This window comes from Nannospalax galili, unplaced genomic scaffold (assembly GCF_000622305.1).
Source record: "Nannospalax galili isolate Female #2095 unplaced genomic scaffold, S.galili_v1.0 scaffold648, whole genome shotgun sequence".
Lineage (NCBI taxonomy): Eukaryota > Metazoa > Chordata > Mammalia > Rodentia > Spalacidae > Nannospalax > Nannospalax galili.
Genome location: NW_008360311.1, coordinates 6512262 through 6530278, shown reverse-complemented (window position 1 = coordinate 6530278; position 18017 = coordinate 6512262). Strand labels below are relative to the sequence as shown.

At 47.4% G+C, this 18017-nt stretch overlaps 1 protein-coding gene across 1 annotated transcript in view; it reads left to right on the top strand.

Annotated features, from left to right (window-relative positions):
• Ptpn14 (protein tyrosine phosphatase non-receptor type 14) overlaps window positions 1–18017 on the top strand; it is a 178422-nt gene that overhangs the window by 152052 nt on the left and 8353 nt on the right. Inside the window, exons 13-17 of the mRNA XM_008824859.3 lie at window positions 898–2375; window positions 6263–6406; window positions 8368–8586; window positions 12342–12470; window positions 14529–14763. Coding sequence (XP_008823081.1) covers window positions 898–2375; window positions 6263–6406; window positions 8368–8586; window positions 12342–12470; window positions 14529–14763 — 2205 coding nt within the window. The remainder of the gene's footprint in view (window positions 1–897; window positions 2376–6262; window positions 6407–8367; window positions 8587–12341; window positions 12471–14528; window positions 14764–18017) is intronic.

The following is an 18017-nucleotide window of genomic DNA, read 5'->3' as shown; positions in this document are numbered from 1 at the left end:
TTTTGAGCCACCATGTAGGTGCTAGAAAGCAAACCCAGGACCTCTGTAAGAGCGGCCAGCGCTCTTGAGCCCTGAGCGTCTCTCCAGCCCAAGGTGGAAGCGTCTAATCACCATTCTGTTTTGAATCTTTCCTTCGTCTCCCTCTGCTCGGGAGACACTGTGGCTGTAGTTCAGCGTATTGGCACAAGTCTGGTCTGGGGTGCCTTTGAACGCACGAGAGGAACACTAGACGCTGGGAGTTGGCCCTACTTTAGAAAACTGGCTTTTGTAGCTCTTGGGAGATAGTCAGTAGCTAAGGCACTTGCAGTGCAAGCTTGAAGACCAGAGTTTGGAAGCCCAGAACCCGCATGAATGCTGGGTGAGCACAGAGCCCCCCCTTAGAAGGCTTGGCTGGAAAGACCGTCCATATTGACCAGCTCAGAGTGTGACTGACAGAACCCTGCCTCATTGAATCAAGTAGAAGAGCAATGAAGGATGATTCCTGATATGAACCTGAGGCATACACACACGTACATGCACCCACACACATGCAAACATGCATATACATATGTGAACGTGGGTTTTAAAAATCCATTTTTGTAGCTGTTTAGGTTTTTCTTTTGACTGTCTTTCATTTTTACTGGAATTGACTCCAAAGATGGGGCTTGGGGGGCTTCAGGAATGCATGTTGGGGTCCTATTACGGCAAAATCGAAAATGGACCTGGCAGCCCCCTTTTACGCACTTCTTTTTGGTGCTCTGTAATGTGTTCTTTACACAGAGATCTTCATCCAGGATGCCAGCTCTTCTGTGGCATACTCGGGGGTGGGGGTCGTGGGGCTTCACTTTTTATGGTTTATTTAAGTTGTCACCCCGGGGTGGTGTGATGGTTCACACTCCTCTGTTTCACTTCCTGCAGACAGCATCTTCCATGGGAATGAAGAAGCCTTGTATTGCAATTCTCACAACAGCCTGGACTTAAATTACTTAAATGGTACGATCACCAATGGCAGCGTGTGCAGCGTTCACAGTGTCAACTCCCTCAGCTGCTCGCAAAGCTTCATCCAGGCTTCTCCCGTGTCCTCCAACCTCAGCATCCCCGGGAGCGACATCATGCACGCCGACTACATCCCCAGCCACCGGCACAGTGCCATCATCGTGCCATCCTACAGGCCTACCCCAGATTACGAGACAGTCATGCGGCAGATGAAGAGGGGGCTGATGCATGCAGACAGCCACAGCCAGTCTCTGCGCAACCTAAACATCATCAATACCCACGCCTACAACCAGCCGGAGGAGCTGGTGTACAGCCAGCCCGAGATGCGGGAGCGGCATCCGTACACTGTCTCGTATATGCCCCAGGGGAGCTATGGTCACAAACTTGTTAGTCCATCCGACCAGATGAACCCCAAGAACAACATGGTGCCCAGCAAGCCGGGGGCCAGTGCCATCTCACACACAGTGAGCACTCCAGAGCTGGCCAACATGCAGCTCCAAGGGACTCACAGCTACAGTACAGCGCACATGCTCAAGAACTATCTCTTCAGGCCACCGCCACCCTACCCTCGGCCCCGTCCTGCCACCAGCACCCCAGACCTTGCCAGCCACCGCCATAAGTATGTCAGCGGCAGCAGCCCTGACCTGGTGACACGGAAGGTCCAGCTGTCTGTGAAGACCTTCCAGGAGGACAGCTCTCCCGTGGTCCATCAGTCTCTGCAGGAGGTGAGCGAGCCCCTTACGGCCACCACCAAGCACCACGGCACGGTGAACAAGCGCCACAGCCTGGAGGTGATGAACAGTATGGTGCGGGGCATGGAAGCCATGACTCTGAAGTCACTCAACATCCCCATGGCTCGTCGTAACACGCTTCGGGAGCAGGGCCCGCCCGAGGAGGCAGGTGGTCATGAACTGCACGGACTCCCTCAGTATCACCACAAGAAGACGTTCTCAGATGCCACCATGCTGATCCACAGCAGCGAGAGCGAGGAGGAGGAGGAGGAGGCCCCCGAGGCCATGCCCCGCATCCCTGCGCTGCAGGAGAAGGTGGAGTACAGTGCCCAGCTGCAGGCCGCCCTAGCTAGGATTCCCAACAGGCCCCCGCCTGAGTACCCTGGGCCAAGGAAGAGTGTCAGCAACGGGGCACTGAGGCAAGACCAGGGGACCCTCCTTCCTGCTGCAGCCAGGGCCAGGGTGCTGAGGCACGGGCCCCCCAAGGCCCTCAGTGTCTCCCGGACTGAGCAGCTGGCCATCAACGGGGCCTCTCTGGGCCCCTCCATCTCGGAGCCTGACCTGACCAGCGTGAAGGAGCGGGTCAAGAAAGAACCTGTGAAGGAGAGGCCCGTGTCAGAGATGTTCTCCCTGGAGGACAGCATTATAGAGAGAGAAATGATGATTAGGGTGAGTGTCCCCACCAGGGCCTTGATGGCAGGGAGCACAGGAGCTGGAAGCCTTGAGGAGGGAGGCTTCAGGGAGCATGTCGGGTTTTAAACGGTAGTGGGCATTACAGTGGGGAGTAGCGATGTCACCAGATACTGGGTTTGTCCTTTCAGATAACACCTTCCATTCCATGTTCATTTATGACTTTTGTCAGGTGGACGTGGTACTAAGTGTTGGAACTGAGTTAGAGTGTTACCAGGCCCAGTGTCTTGTTGCTAATGGAGGACTCAAACTTCCAGTTATGTGAGCAGGTAGAGACTTGCCTCCCTACATCTCCTAATGCTTTTGGTTATTACTTTGTTTTGTTTTATATTTTTGAGGGCAACCAAGCATTTCTTCCCTCCTCCCCCGATTACATAATAAAAAGACAATAACTCCACAGAACATGCCTTCTGTGTAGTTCTGCATGTCAAAGTAGCTTGTCACATTGTCTGGATTGTCACAAGCCCGGCTTTATATTCAGATTTTCTCTCAATGATGATTACCACAAAGTCAAGAACATTCTAGTAATCGAATAACTTACTTTACTACTGAGTGTCAGTTCTCCATCAGAGTTATTCTGTGAACAGTTCACACACATGTACACACACATTGTACATCTAAACATACTACATTTGAAGACATGCTGCAGTGTTAGAGTTGCAAATAACCCTTCATTAGGATGTGTACAGCCTAGAAGTTCAGTGCTGTTGTTAGAGCAAGACTATATGTAACAGCTGTGTGTAAAACAACAAAATAAACATCTCTCGTTAATAAGAACAACGTTGGCTTGTAGTTGCTGCTAAAACAAACAAGAAGAAAAACCTTCACTATGGCTTTCCCTGGAAACCTTCACCTCTTTAACAAAATCCTTTAATTATATAGCTACTTGAGCCTTGATTGGCACATTTTCCAACTCTCACAGATGTGCTGTCAGTAGCCAGCTGCGCTGTCAGGTAGCCAGCCTTCTTTTGGGAACTCAGGAAGACTTTTAAGGTTGCATTTGCTCTGGTGGAGGTCAGTACACTCGAGGGCCGATGTTCTCTGGAAGCTGTGCTCCTGGGTCCAGAGACGAAAGGCACATCCTTGTTAGTTTAGAAAAGCCTAAAGGAGACTCAGCCCCACAATTCTGGCCTTCAGTAGGGTAGTCACGAGAGTCAGTACATAGAAATTGTGACGTTCGTAACCAGTACCCCTGGCAAGCAAACAAAACAAAAACCACCAAAAAACTTTCGTCTGGGGTTGGAGTAAAATACAAGAGTGGGTGCCGTGAGATAACAGCTTTCCTCAAGTGGGGAAAAAAAGCAATTCATTTCTATAAAGAGATTTTCCTGACCTTCTTGTCCCCAGGCCTCTTAAAAGGGGCCTCACTTTAAGAACCCATTAGTGTAAGCATTCAGCTCTGCTGTTGCCCTGCCAAGTTGATACTTAATGATGTCCACATGGTTCTGTAACCTCATCCTGGCCATACTTCCTCTTCTCTTGTTACCCATAATAAACAAACAGCCTGTAGCTGGAATCATGGTCTGGGTCCCCAGCCTGGAGCATCCCACACTGAGGTAAAGGAACAGTCATCTTTTGCTGTTCTCACCCACATGCTGTGTGCATCCTAGCAAGTGGCAGACTTTACCCGTTAGCTTGTAGCTTAGGAGTGTGACTGCCCCGTGCCTTCCTGCCTGTCTTCATCATGCCCTCGCACCCAGCCTCACGTGCTTAGGAGTTCAAAGAGTACTACCCTTGGTCAGTGTCCTGACTTCAGAGAACATTAGTAGGCCAAGCACAGTGGCAGATGTGCCAGTGACTCCAACACCCAAGATGAGTCTGTCTTGAGTGAGTAGTCTCACCCGCTGGCCTGGGCAGGAGCACACAGCTTGGACATTCCTCTGCTGTGGCCCACATGCTGGGCGAGTGTGGGAGAGGACACTGCTACAGCTGTTCTAGACCCCCTAGACTAGAGAAGCCTCGAGACAGTGGAAACAGGTGGAAGGGGCAGGTACGGTGAGAATTTGCCCTCCAGGCAGTGTTCCCCATTCTCTGTTGCTTGTTGGTGTGGTGGTGGTTCGGGATGCTGCCGTTATGGCTCCTCTCCTACGCCACCTTGAAGACTCTTCCGGCCTCCAGCCCCTAGCCAAGGTGCGGAGAGCAGAGAATGCTAGCTTAGATTCTCCAGTGTCTGATTTTTGTCCCCAGTGAAAAGCCGATGGGATGAGTGAGCGTCCGTCCACACACTAAGAGGCTTAGTTCACTGATCGCAACATCCAGTTCTTCCTAGGTGGGCAGTGAGCCTTTACCAAGAATGACAAGCCCAGCCCTCTGGAGGCAGAGGCAGGAGGATTGCTGCAAGTCTGAGGCCAGCCGCAGCTTCATAGTAAGACCCAGTGTCACAAAAACCAAACCAAAACGGAACCTTTGAAACATTCCAAAATTCCAGTGAGAAGAGGGGATGAGAGAAAATTACCTTTCACGAAACCTAATAAGCAAACAGAGACCAGAAACTTACATCCAAAGTCATCCCTCAGGCGTTGCCTGGCATGGAGATGCCAGAGCTGTTCTTGGAGGTTCCTCCTAGCTGGGGACCCACAGATGCCCTTCAGCCGCCCTACTTTCATAGCTCACCTTCCTTTGGGACGTGCCCTTGGTTGCCCCTGGGTCAGCCTGACAGGTGACAGGTGTCCTGTTGGTAACATCCCTCACTGAGGCTTCCTGCCCATCCTGGGTGACATCGTGAGTGAGGCCCATGTAAGGTTGCCCTGCCACCCCCAGAAAGACTCATCCACCTAGTCTATGTGGCTTACCAGCACCATGGCTCTGTCAAAGCACTACCTGGGGAGTAAACTGATAAATGAAACCAGGCCACTGCTTCAGCTTTGGCCGTCAAAGGAATCTGCAGATTGGTTTTGCTTCAGTCTCCATCAGACTGTTCATCTCTTTCAAACTCACCTGGTACTGTGTTTAGTGAAATCCCTCTTTTCTTCCCAGAATGTCTAAGACAAAATGATTTTCAGGAGATGCCCACAGTGGGCAGTCAGAAGTCAGCAGGGAGAGTTTTCACAGCTCTGTTGGTCCCAAGGATACAGGGATACCTAGCAGTGGACTCAGCATCCAGCCCTGACTGCTCAGGTCCAGGCCAGAGGTGAGGGAGAGAAGAGAGCTGACCAAATTCATGCTCCCCGATAACAGTCCCTCCAGTGGTGGACGGTAGTTCCTAGGAACCACGGAGGTGGTGCTGCCTTTGGACAACCTGGGTGGAGCGGTGAAGGGTGAAGACGTGTTGGTTCATCTTTCATGACCAAGCTCTGGTGGCGGGAACTTTGCTCAGATATCAGCTGCTCTTCTGGGACTAGCAGAGCAGGTGTCTGAGGGACAAAAACAAGCATGAGCTCTTCAGTCTGAGCCCCTGAGGTTTAAACGTAGTCAGACCATCCTCTTACATTTAGTCACTGTGGCAACTGACAAGTTTTATACCATTTAGTGGTGTGAAAGGCCTTCCCTTGTGATTGGATCAATTTACTCACGGAATTCTTTTTCTGTTCTCTTTATCTGTTTCAGTCCTTACCTTCAGAGTATTTTACATGAACCCCCTTTTTTATTCTTTTGCAAAGCCCTGGCAAGGCTTATGTGTTAGGGAGTCTGTTTTTTAATCTTTCTAATGAATAAATGAGTGAAGAATAAAAGCTCAAGGGTCCTGTAGGAACTGGCTTCCCTGGGCATGGTGGGGATCATGGAAAGACTGTGTTTGAATTTGCCCTGTGAATTGGTGAGTGTCTGCATTCCTTGGCTGGGGAGTTACAGGTTTGGGGAGATTAAAACGCATTCCAACCTTCCACTGGAATTATAAACAATGAGAACGTGTCTTTTCTTGCTGAAAGAATCTGGAGAAGCAGAAGATGGCGGGCCTGGAGGCACAGAAGAGGCCGCTGATGTTGGCAGCGTTGAATGGGCTCTCGGTGGCCCGGGTCTCGGGGCGGGAAGACAGTCGACATGATGCCACCCGAGTTCCCATAGACGAGAGGGTAAGTGCAGGGCTTGTCAGGTGACTCGTTCTCTGTGCTCTCTGGATTCCAGAGCTGCGCCTAGACATGCAGGTGCGGTTTGCCTCATAGGTTAATTCTTCAATCTGAGGTGAAGACGATCTGGTCCAAGTATGTTGTATTAAAACCAAACCTTCCCGACATCTCGTGTTTCTTCACTCTGGTCTCCACACTTAATCAAGTTGGGTTATTGATCATGATTAAGAAGACTTGCCCCAGGGCTGGCCAGATGGTTCAGTGTCAGGGAACTTGCTGCCAAGCCTGACAGATGACCTCAGTTTAATTCCTGGAACTTGACTTGCTGGGAGGAGAGATCCAGGTAGGAGGAAACTCCTACAAATTGTCCTCTGACCTCCATATAGCCTGCCTTTCTCACCCCCCAAAAAGTGTTAAAAAAAGAGACCATTCTCTAAACAGCCTATACAACCTTGGCCCAGTCAATTTCTTTCCTTTTTTTTTTTTTTTAAATCATAAGACATTTATTTTATAACAATTCATTATTCACACATACATATATGTAATTTGGTATTTATTAAGGACAGTTGCAAACTTTCTTACTTGATTATTTGTTTGCCTCACACAATTCAAAGTTGTACTAATTTGATATGTGCTGAAGAATGATGGGGGAAATATTAAAAGTCTTCATTCTCTTGGGTGTGATGGGGCTCACCTTTGATCCCAGTAATCAGTAAGTTGTAGGCCAACCTCATCCGTACTGTGAGTTCCAGGCTGACTAGGGTTACATAGTAAGACCATCTCAAAAGAAAAAAAGTCTTTGCCTTTTGCAGTTAAATCATGTTTCTATAAGAGCAGAAAACTTGGTTTTTTTCTTTTTTCCTCCCCTTTGGAGATAGGGTCTCCCTGTAGCCCCAGCTGGCCTGGAACTTGCTATAGAGATCAGGCTGGCCTTGATCTCACAGAGATCCGTCTGCCTCTGCCTCCCAATTGCTGGGACTAAAGGTGTGTATGCTACCACACCTGGCTGATATTTCTATTTTTTGACTTGCTATAGAGATCAGGCTGGCCTTGATCTCACAGAGATCCGTCTGCCTCCCAATTGCTGGGACTAAAGATGTGTATGCTACCACACCTGGCTGATATTTCTATTTTTTATAAAATGAGAAAATTAAGGCTATACTTTCAGGAATCATTTCTATAGTTCGTAAAATGAGAAAATTAAACGATTTTTTGTGAGTAACTGTCATTTCCTAGGAAGCGGGCATCTTAGCCCAAGGGGTTTTAGGGCTCTTGTTGTCCCTTCCATGGCTCTAAGATGATACTGATTTATAGTCATTCGATTGATGCATTGTCATAGCTATGGTTTGGGGTTGTAGAGGTGGAGAAGTTGCCCCCTAGGTGCTGGGCTTGTGTGGGTCTCTCCCCCAGGCTTGCTGCTAGGGGGTCCAGAAACTAGTTGTCTAAGTTTAATGTGGTATGAATAACATTTTCAGGTATTTACTAGAATGATTTTAGGGTCAGAAAGGACATTCTTCCAATTAGGACCATGTAATTGAAATTAGTCATTCAGCCAAAAAAAAAAAAAAAACAGAACAAGTAGGGTGTTATGTGGGTTAATCCTCAGAGTTCTACAGCTGTGGACCACATCGTCTTAAAATCTAGTTCAGTAGAAAGTGCTGTGAGAGTGGGGAAGGGCTGTTTGGCTGGTTAAGATGAACACTCTTCTTTTTTAAACAGGTGTTAGTGAAAGTATTGCTTTTGAATTTCAGCTTTAACCTGTCTTTGCAGATGTCAGTTTATAGCATGAATTCGAAGTGAAATGGTTGTCAAACAACAGAAACGAGCAGCATGGTTAGTGATGTGACCAAATGATCAATTACAATATTAGCTACCCATCCTGAATCCCCAGCTCTGTGAATACTGAAGCAGGTCTGCTTGCTCCACTGAGATTCGGAGCGCTGATGATGGATTCACTTCTCTTGCAGCTCAGAACCCTGAAGAAGAAGCTGGAAGACGGAATGGTGTTCACAGAGTATGAGCAGGTCCCAAACAAAAAGGCCAATGGTGTTTTCAACACTGCAGCTTTACCAGAAAACGCTGAGCGCAGCCGCATCCGGGAAGTCGTCCCTTACGAGGAGAATCGCGTAGAGCTCATCCCAACCAAAGAGAACAACACGGGCTACATCAATGCTTCCCACATCAAGGTGCGTGGCAGGGCGCATGGGGAGGTGTACTGGGGGCTGCTGGGCCCAAGGAAAAGACCCAGGGAGAGTACCTGTCAAGGCCACAGCTGTGCCTCTAGGCGTGCCCCCAGCCCCTTAAAGAATGGTTTGAGTGCTGATGGCTTAGTCTCTGGAAGGGATGCTGGTCCTTGCAGAGGGAACTTGAGTCTGTTAGTCTCAGGGGAAACTGAGGTCTGCTCCTCCTGATGCATACTCATCACAGAGGACTGAGCCTGTGCTCTCTGATACTAAACTGTGGGGAATGGGATTGTCCTGTTTGGTTTGTGGCTTTTGGGACAGCCACAGGTTTTGTTGTCATCGATGGTTTTAATCCTGTTCAATAGCAACAGAAACTGTTGTCTCTTCTTTCTAATTCTATGGGCAATTCACCTTAAAGCCCCAATTTTTAGTGCTCTTTTGAGAGTGGAGAAATTTACACACAAACCATGATTACATCGTGGCTCATCTTGAGTCTAAAGACTTGCCACATTGGTCAGTAAATGGGTGTGTGAGGTTTCTTTTTTTAAAGACTTATTTTGATTTTATGTGTATGAGTGTGTGTCTGCATGTATGTGTGTGTACCACGTGCATGCCTGGTGCTCAAGGAGTCAAGAAGAGGGTATTGGGTCGCCTGGAGCTGGAGTTACAGGCAGTTGTGGGCTGCCACATGGATGATGGGAACCAAACCCTGGTCCTCTGCAGGAGCAGCCAGTGCTCTTAACTGTTGAACAGTCTCTTGAGCCCCCAGTGAGTAAGATTTCAATTAGTATTTCAAATACTTCGTACCTTCATATCTTATAGCTCAGCTAGCATTCAGAGCTTTGGGCACGTGGGTGCCTACGGTGAAAGATTTCCTTAGACCATGACTCTGAAGCTGGAAGTCTGAGAATGTGTTTGAATGATATTGGTAAGTCCGTTGGTACAAGAAGTTTTTAAGCAATACAGGCAACACAGGATTCACCTAATCTCTTGTGATGCGTTGCCTTGGACTCCTGATTCCAGACTTGAGTATTATTTCATTTCCTCATTGGACTTTTCAGCTGTAGCAGAATTATTATTCTATTAGAAGGTTCCTTTGACCCTTTCAAAGTGTGGTTGGGTACCTGACTCGTGTACCACTTACAAGCATTTTCCATATAGGGTATGAAGAGTATGGCATTTTTTTTACACGGGGAACAGATAGCACCTGTGTATGTGTATTGGTAACAGGCGTTTTTGCTCTCATTTTTGAGAATGAAAACAAAAACAATAAAATAATGGAGGCCAGGGAACTCTTAAGTAAAGAGTGACATTCTTAGATTACAATATAACGGGCAGAGTAACATATCAAAGACGCGGGTGACGCAGCTGCTTCCACAGAGTGCCTGTGAAACTCTTACAGAGTGACACCCTCCTGGCCTCTTCCCTCCGCCAAGTCTCTTCCCCATTCTCCATCTGCTCTCTGGAAACAGCTGTCACTCTGCATAGATGGTGCCTGTCGGGTGTTGTTACCCAAGATGCCATCCCTTCTGCAGCGTTCTCTGAGGCCTGCATTTCATTTTGTGGATCAGGCATAGATGGGGGTGCATTTCATAGATCCACAGAGCTTGTTGAAACTTGTCCTTGTGTTTTTGGGACTGAGTTGTGTGTTTCGCAGTTGTTTTCTCTCCTGGGTTCCAGGCAGCCGTTAACATAGAAGAGAGATTTATTTGCTCCAGAGGTAGAATCCCATCTGTGACTCTACCTCGGTAACACTGGTTGTTTGTTTCTAATGCAGCTTTTAATACCCTCCTGTCAATACTTGGACGATGCTAAAGGGCCCCAGGCAGTGGTGTTCTCTGAGAGGACTGATGGTTCCTATATGTTGGGTGCCAGAAAGGCTAATGTTTAAAATCACAATTCCACAGACAAACCAAACTCTTAGCCAGTGAATCTATGAATGTTTTCTCCCAGCAGTACTTGTTAAATGGATTTTTCTTGCCAGCTTTGACCTAAACATGTCTATATAATGAGACAATAACTGACATTGTTTTTGTTTGAATGAAGTTAGTATATAGTTTCATAAAATAAATGAGGGGGAAAGCTTCAAACAACAGTAATTGCTTCTAGAACTCTCTGGAGGTCTGCATTGCATGAATGTGTAAAGAGGCCTGTCTTTGCAGCATCAAGGCACAGGAATGCTAGAGGGAGGTAAGAAGGAAGGGTTCCTTCAGAGGCCACTGAAGACCATGCGCTTTAAGTCCAACCTCTCATTCGTGGCTGCAGCCATGTTGACAGCTGCAACACCACAGTCATTCTGAGCTACTGGAGGCGAAGGACCTCGTGGTCTGAATGTGTCACAGGACACGTGGTAATTGATTTGGGTGCCGGGATGCACCAGGGGAGGCTGCCGATCATCTTGTGCTGTTGGCACGTCCCCATCGTGTGTGGGACCCAGAGCTGCAGGAACAGTAGCGGCTGTGGCGTGCTTCATGGCAGGTCCGCAGGAGGAAGGAATTCTCCAAAGGGATGTTGTTATTATCATCATCATTATTATTAATATTATTATTACTACAGAAAGGATGCAACAGAACTGTGTTCTTCAACGGAATCACAGCCCAGTAGTGGTTGTGAAACTGATTAAATGGTCATAATTGTATGTGCTTTAATAAAATATGGAATAAAGAACACAGCATCAGATTACACTGAACATACTGAGTATAATTATTGTTTTCATAACAAATTCTGTTAATTTATACATAGTATACCCATATACTATTGTGTTTCTGAGCATCTATGTTTGTGTATGTATTTTTGTGAATATGTTGTATGTTTGTGCACGCACGGTATGTGTACATGCCCCCCCCATGTGTGTATACGTGGAGGTCAAAGGTGACGTTGGTATTATCTGCCACTGTATGTGGGACATGGTAGAGCACTTCTTTAATCCCAGCACTCGGGAGGCAGAGGAAGGGATCTCTGTGAGTTCGAGGCCAGCCTGATCTACATGGTGAGTTCCAGGCCAGCTGGGGCTATAGGGAGACCCTGTCTCAAAAAGACAAAAGAAAGAAAACAACAAACCCACTTTATTTACTTAATGTGTGTTCTGGGTCTGTGAATGCATGTGGAATAGAAAAACTCACAGGAGTTGGTTCTTTCCTTCCACCATGTAGGTCCTAGGGATCAAACTCAGGTCATCAGACTTGGTAGCAAGTCCTAGGGATCAAACTCAGGTTATCAGACTTGGTAGCAAGTGCCTTCACTGTCTGAACAATTTCACCAGCCCCTCTACCTTATTTTTGTGATAGGGCCTGTCACTGAACCTGGAGCTGGTAGTTTCCGCTAGGCTGATTAGCCAGTGAGTCCCCGGGACCCTCCTATCTCTACCTCCCCAGTGCTGGGATTATAGGAGGGTACCACTGTGCCTGGCCTTTATATAGGTGCCAGGGATTGAACTCAGGTCTCACACTTACGAGGCAGGCACTTTTCCCACTGAGCCATCTCTTCAGCCTATGTGTATTTTTTAAATGTGTATTAGTTTGCATATATTGTGTGTTGCAGAAAAATAAGGTCAAGTAGATATGTTTTGACAGGCTTGCTGAGCAAAAAATGTTTTGATGCAAGAGCATCTCACTTATGTTCACAGCCTTAAGGTTTTTGATAATTGCACTAATATACTTGGTCCAAAAATCTTATGGTTGAGGGTCTCCACCCAGCTGGTAGTCACAGGATGACCATCCAGCTGGGGTTCACTTACTGATACTTTCCTTGGCTTACAGGTGGTGGTTAGTGGGGCAGAATGGCACTACATTGCAACTCAGGGGCCCCTGCCACACACGTGCCACGACTTCTGGCAGATGGTGTGGGAGCAGGGAGTGAACGTGATTGCCATGGTCACTGCGGAAGAGGTAAGACAGTGACCACTCAGTGTTCTTGTCCTGGGAAGGGGTGGCCGGATCGTGGTGTGGCCAGGATGCATGTCTCTTCCTATACCCTTGTAGACCACCCCCAATCTAATTTACTGTGGAGCCTTTATTTCCTCCTTTCCAGCTGACTTGACTTTTTTTGTGTGTGTGATATCCTTCACTACAATGAAAACAAAACAACACAAAATCCAAATGACCAAGCTCGAGTTCATCCAGCGGACGGTGTGTATCACACAGAGCAGTGATCTTCCCTGGGGGATTTGAGTGGCTTCAGCTGCTGGGAGTAAATGGACAACCTCCCACCCCGGGCACTGCCAGCTCTGCATGCCATGGCACTTATCAGGAGACGAGAGCGGCCGTTGTAAAAAAGGGCTTTATTCTTCAAGGAGAGGCGGGGAAAGTTCTTTTTCTTCCTTTTCCAAGCCAAACACAATTTTTCTGTTGTGGCTAGAGAGCTGCTGTTGTACATACTGGCACGCACCTCCGTGTGGTCCTGTGGGCTCGGAGAGCACTGCCTTTGCGGGGTGGGGTGGGGGCTCGGGGGAGTGTTGTATTTCCTCTCTTGTCACACTCTGAAAACATTTTTAACCATCTGCCCGACCCACCCTTTTTGATGTTCTCCTAAAGTTCCAACTTGTATTTTTGGAGTCATTTAAGGAACTAACTTCATGGGGCATTTTTATGAACATCTTGGCATGGTGAGGCCCCTTTCCTGAGTGCTGTGCAGGTGCCAAGAAGAAAGGGAGAGAATAGGGCCAGAAAAGTCATGTCCCCTTCTGACTGTTCCTGGAGCTCCAAGTTTAGTGCTCAAATAAAGAAATAGAATAAGGTTGGGGACAGTAACGGAAGAAATTCACCGTTGACCTCCACACGTACGTGTGCACGTACCCACACAGGTACAAACCGCTCAGACAGCTGAAAGGGATAAACTGACTTGGGTCAGGTGGGCAGCGGTGGCTCTACCGGAAAGGCAGTTGTTCCAGTGAGATCTGAGTGGCGAGCACAGACTTGCTCATCAAATGAAGCAGGATCTACTGCTCTGTGTGACAGCCAAGGGCACGTCATCTCATAAAGTCCAGAACTGACTTTAGGCACTGAGCAGAAATGTGAGTTTGAGATCTCAGATCAACCTACTCTTACAAGATTGGTATAAAAGAGGAACGTGCTGTAGACCTAGAAAAACTCAGTCAAACCCACTGAGTGCAGTGAAGGATGGCTTGTGTCCCTCAAGGATGCACTGGTCCCTTTTAATTTTGCATATTTAGACAGAGAGAGTCTCTTGTAGCCCCAGGCTGGCCTCAAAGTTGCTATGTAACCAAGTTCAGAGCCTTCCAGATTCTGCCTTCCAAGTGTGAAGATGATAGGCTTGTGCCACCACACCTGGTGTATATAGTGCTAGGGCCCAAAGCCAGAGCTTTACACATTCTGGGCAAGCACTCTACCCCCTGAGCTACATCTAAATAGGCCTTTTGTAAATATGCAGATTCTCAGACAAGATGATAAAATTCGGGGAGAAAAACCTAGGGCTGTAGCTGGCTAGTCTCTCCTTCAGTTACAGGTCAAATTAAAACACATTGGCCGAGCTGAACGAACTGTGAAGTCAGCCTTGGATGACAGAGGCCATGTCGGTAGTCAGTGTGGTATATTAGAAAGAGCCTGGGCCCATCATCAGGCCTGACAACCACGGGAGCCTGCTGCTTCCCTGCTTAAAGCCCTAGATGGCTTTCCTTTCTCTACAGGCTGGAGTCCCAGGTCCCTGTGGAAAGTGAGGCCGCCCTCCCCACTTGCAGTAGTCTGGCCGCCCTGCACACCATCCCCTTTCTTGGACTCTCCAAATTTATTCCCCCTTTGGACTTTGCACTTGCTCTGCTCTCCCACCAGTGTGAACAGTGTCAGCCTTGGCCAAGTCACAGGGCCCTCTGTGGCTCCGTGGAGGTGGTGGTCTAGAAATGTCTTCTCTTCTGCTTTCAGATCTTAGGGTTAAGAGCATAAGGGCCCCAGTCCTGACTAATTCCCACTTTTGCTCTTGATGTGATTCAGGAAGGTGGACGGACCAAAAGTCACCGATATTGGCCCAAACTGGGGTCCAAGCACAGCTCGGCCACCTATGGCAAGTTCAAGGTCACGACAAAGTTCCGGACAGACTCTGGTTGCTATGCAACCACAGGCTTGAAGGTCAAACACCTCTTGTCTGGGCAGGAAAGGACAGTGTGGCATTTGCAGTACACTGACTGGCCCCATCATGGTTGCCCTGAGGATGTCCAAGGATTCTTATTTTTTTTTATTTATTTATTTATTTATTTATTTATTTATTTTTATGTGTGTGAGTGTATTGCTTGCGTGTACGTAAGTGCACCCGTGTCGTGCAGTGCCCTCGGATGTCAGAAGAGGGCATTGGATCTCTTGGAACTGGAGTTCCCAGTGGTTGTTAGCTACCATGTGGGTGCTGGGAATTGCACCTGGGTCCTCTGCAAGAGCAGCCAGTGCTCTTAACCACTGAGCTGCCTGTCCAGCCCCTCTTGTGTAGGTTTTTTTTCCCTATTCTGCCAAGCACCTCAGTGGTCTTTCAGAAGATGAGCAGACCGTGAGGGTGCCTTCTCTAAGCAGTGCAGCGTTATCATTTTGAAGTATTTGTCCCCTCACCCCTGTAAAGGACAGAGGAGAGTAGTAGGTATCACTAGTGCTCTGTTTATGTCTTACACAAATAGCTAAGACTGTGGTTGACTAATTCTACATTGATTTAAACTCTTAGCTACTTAGTAATCTATAACCACTCTAACGCCTGGTATAATGTGAGTCTTGAGAGGCCAGACACGAAGGGACAGATACCATCTGGTTCCAGCTGCTTGAGGTATCTAGAACAGGCAAATCCGTACAGACAGGAAGCAGAAAAGGGTGCCAAGGGCCAAGAGAACAGGACATGGGCTCTTGCTATTTAAGGGCTACAGAGATTCTGTTTGGCATCATTGCAAAGTTCTAGAAAGAGATAGTGAGGATGGTGCAGGGAACGCAATGCACTTAACGCCAGTGGATGGCTGAGAGGGTAGATTTCATGTTGTGTCCGTTTTAGCCCCATAAAAAAGTAAACCACAGAGAAACAGATCAGAAGTTACCTTAGTTTCTACGAATAATCCCATCGTAAAGGCTTGCATCGCACAGACCCTAACTTGCCAGCCAGTTCTGTTAGGGTTTTCTCACAGTGGTGGCTGAGATGCCTTGAACTGTGGGCATCATTTCGTAGACCTGAAACTGGACTGAGCTCAATGAAAAGCTCTGTGCATGCCTTTCTTTTAAGATGTGGCTGTTTTAAACATGAATTCACCAGAATATATGTGATATTTTATTTGAAAGACCAAACCTGAGTGTGGATGCCTTGTGTGCCAGGCAGTGGCCCAGCCTCTGAGGGCTGATAATGACGGTCCAGTCCTGTGCCTCAGTGGTGGCTGCCTCTCTGCCTCCCTTTCCACAGTCCTGACTGTCCTGTGTGTGTGAAGAAACCTCACTCCATATTAACCAGGGCAAGGCTGGCATGTTACCTTCTACATCCAACTAGGGACAAGCTGTCCACCACAGAGGGCCCACTGTCTACATGCTGGGCAATGTCAAAACCTTGCTTTATTTTGATATATTTAGAATTGGAGGTAAGGTCTGAAAAGAAAAACAGAGAGACTGTTTTTAAGACCTAAAAATAATTATTTTTCAAGTTCTGTTAGAGTACGATGCACACTGATGCCTTGAAGGATGGCACTCGCTGTTCAAAGTGGAGACAGGCCTTGACAGGCATGCTGAGTGCACAGAGCGAGACAGTAATCAGAGCCGAAGGAATGAAGCAAGCTTCAGAGAGGTTAGGATTTGCCTGATTTCAAACAGCCAGTTATCTGTAGCTCGGGCATTAATAAGGAGAGAGGTGACCATCGTAGAACCTTCCTCCTAACTGCTCTTTTTATCCCTTTCAGATCATCTTTTGCAAATATGGAGATTGGTTTGATGATTGACTAACAGCCCTGCTAGTGTTTTACTCATAAGGTAGTCTAAAGGGTAGTCAAATCTCTTAAGTCAGAACCAGTGTAAGGAATGCCAGTCTAAGCTGAAGAATACAGGCAGTACCATTAAAGAATGTGGGTTGCTTAATGAAATTAATTTTCTAAGAAACTCAAAGCTGTGGTACTGTGTAGAGCCTTAGAATGCAGGCTTTCTCTATCTTCTGAGATTTAAGGCTTTAGGTCCAGCCTGAAATTAAATTGAGCCAAGCCGACTCTCAGAAGTTCGCATCTGGTTTTACCACTCCAGAGAACGCACCCTTTGAATCCAGTTTCTTCTGCATTTTATGCACAGCTCTGTTTGACACTAAGATCTGCTGAACTGCCCAGTCTTTTATTTTTCTTCTTAGATTTAGCTTTAAAATTTTGAAGAGGTATGCCTCTTGTGCGTGAACTTTTTATCAGACTACTCAGCTGGCCAGTTCGTTTTGCCCCTTGTAGAACATGTGCCGACCACGCCCAGGCTCAGCGCCGTCAAGCTGCTCTTGGTTCGTAGCAGGTCTGGTCTTTCTTTTTCCTTCAGCCTCAGTTCATTTACTGCCAGCAGGTGCCATGAATGCCACAGCCCGCACCTCTGGAACTGTCACCATCAGCTGTCACAGAAGTCAGATGGGCAGTTATTTTGGATTAAGATACAGTGTTTTTGTGTGTAAATAGATGGTTTTTAAATGTTGAAAATGGGTCAATGTATTTTTTTTCTCTTCAACTGGAGTATTTCCTGTTGCATCACGATGAGTAACTCAAGGCACTGTACGATCTACATTACTAATTGACTTATTCTGGGTTTTGGATTATGTGAGGATCCCGTTTTCCTTGAAGACAGGAAAAAAACCTAAAGATTGTGTTGTCACAGTACTTCTTTTGTGCCCACTTTGGGCTGTGAGCAAACCTTTGTGTGGCCCTGTTGCACTCGCAGCTGCTGGAGGGTGAGGGTGTGTCTCAAACCCTCCACCCCACAGACATGCTGCCTTCACAAGCAACGGTTCATGGAATTGGTGCTGGAGAGCACATTCCCCAAAGTCTGCTCTTCAGATCTGAAAATGAAGTCAAGCCTCGGTTGACATTCACTCGTTCGGTGAGGAGGAGAAAGGGGAAGGGGCAGATGGCTGGCTGCTCGCTCCCCAGCAGAAATTGGCTCTGACAGGCGGGCATTTCAAGGGGACTTAGCGGCTGTTCTGATCCCAGTCTGTTAATAGTAGGAAATGCTGTAAGTAATGTCTAGAATCATCTGCTTGGGGGACTTAGGGATTTGCAGAGGGGAAACAGAATTTAATTTTTAAAAAAGAACTATTTAAAGAACAAATTCTCCTGTGGACTAATTGACTCCCAGCTGGTCTTTTCTGGATCCAGGATGTTACAGCAGGTACCAGCCAAATAATTAGCGTCTTCTAAGAATTGCAAATTATTATTATCGCAGAAAAACAAAAGATTCACCATCAGGTCCTCCTGCCTCCTGCTCCCTTCTATGCAAAGCCCAGTGACACTTGGG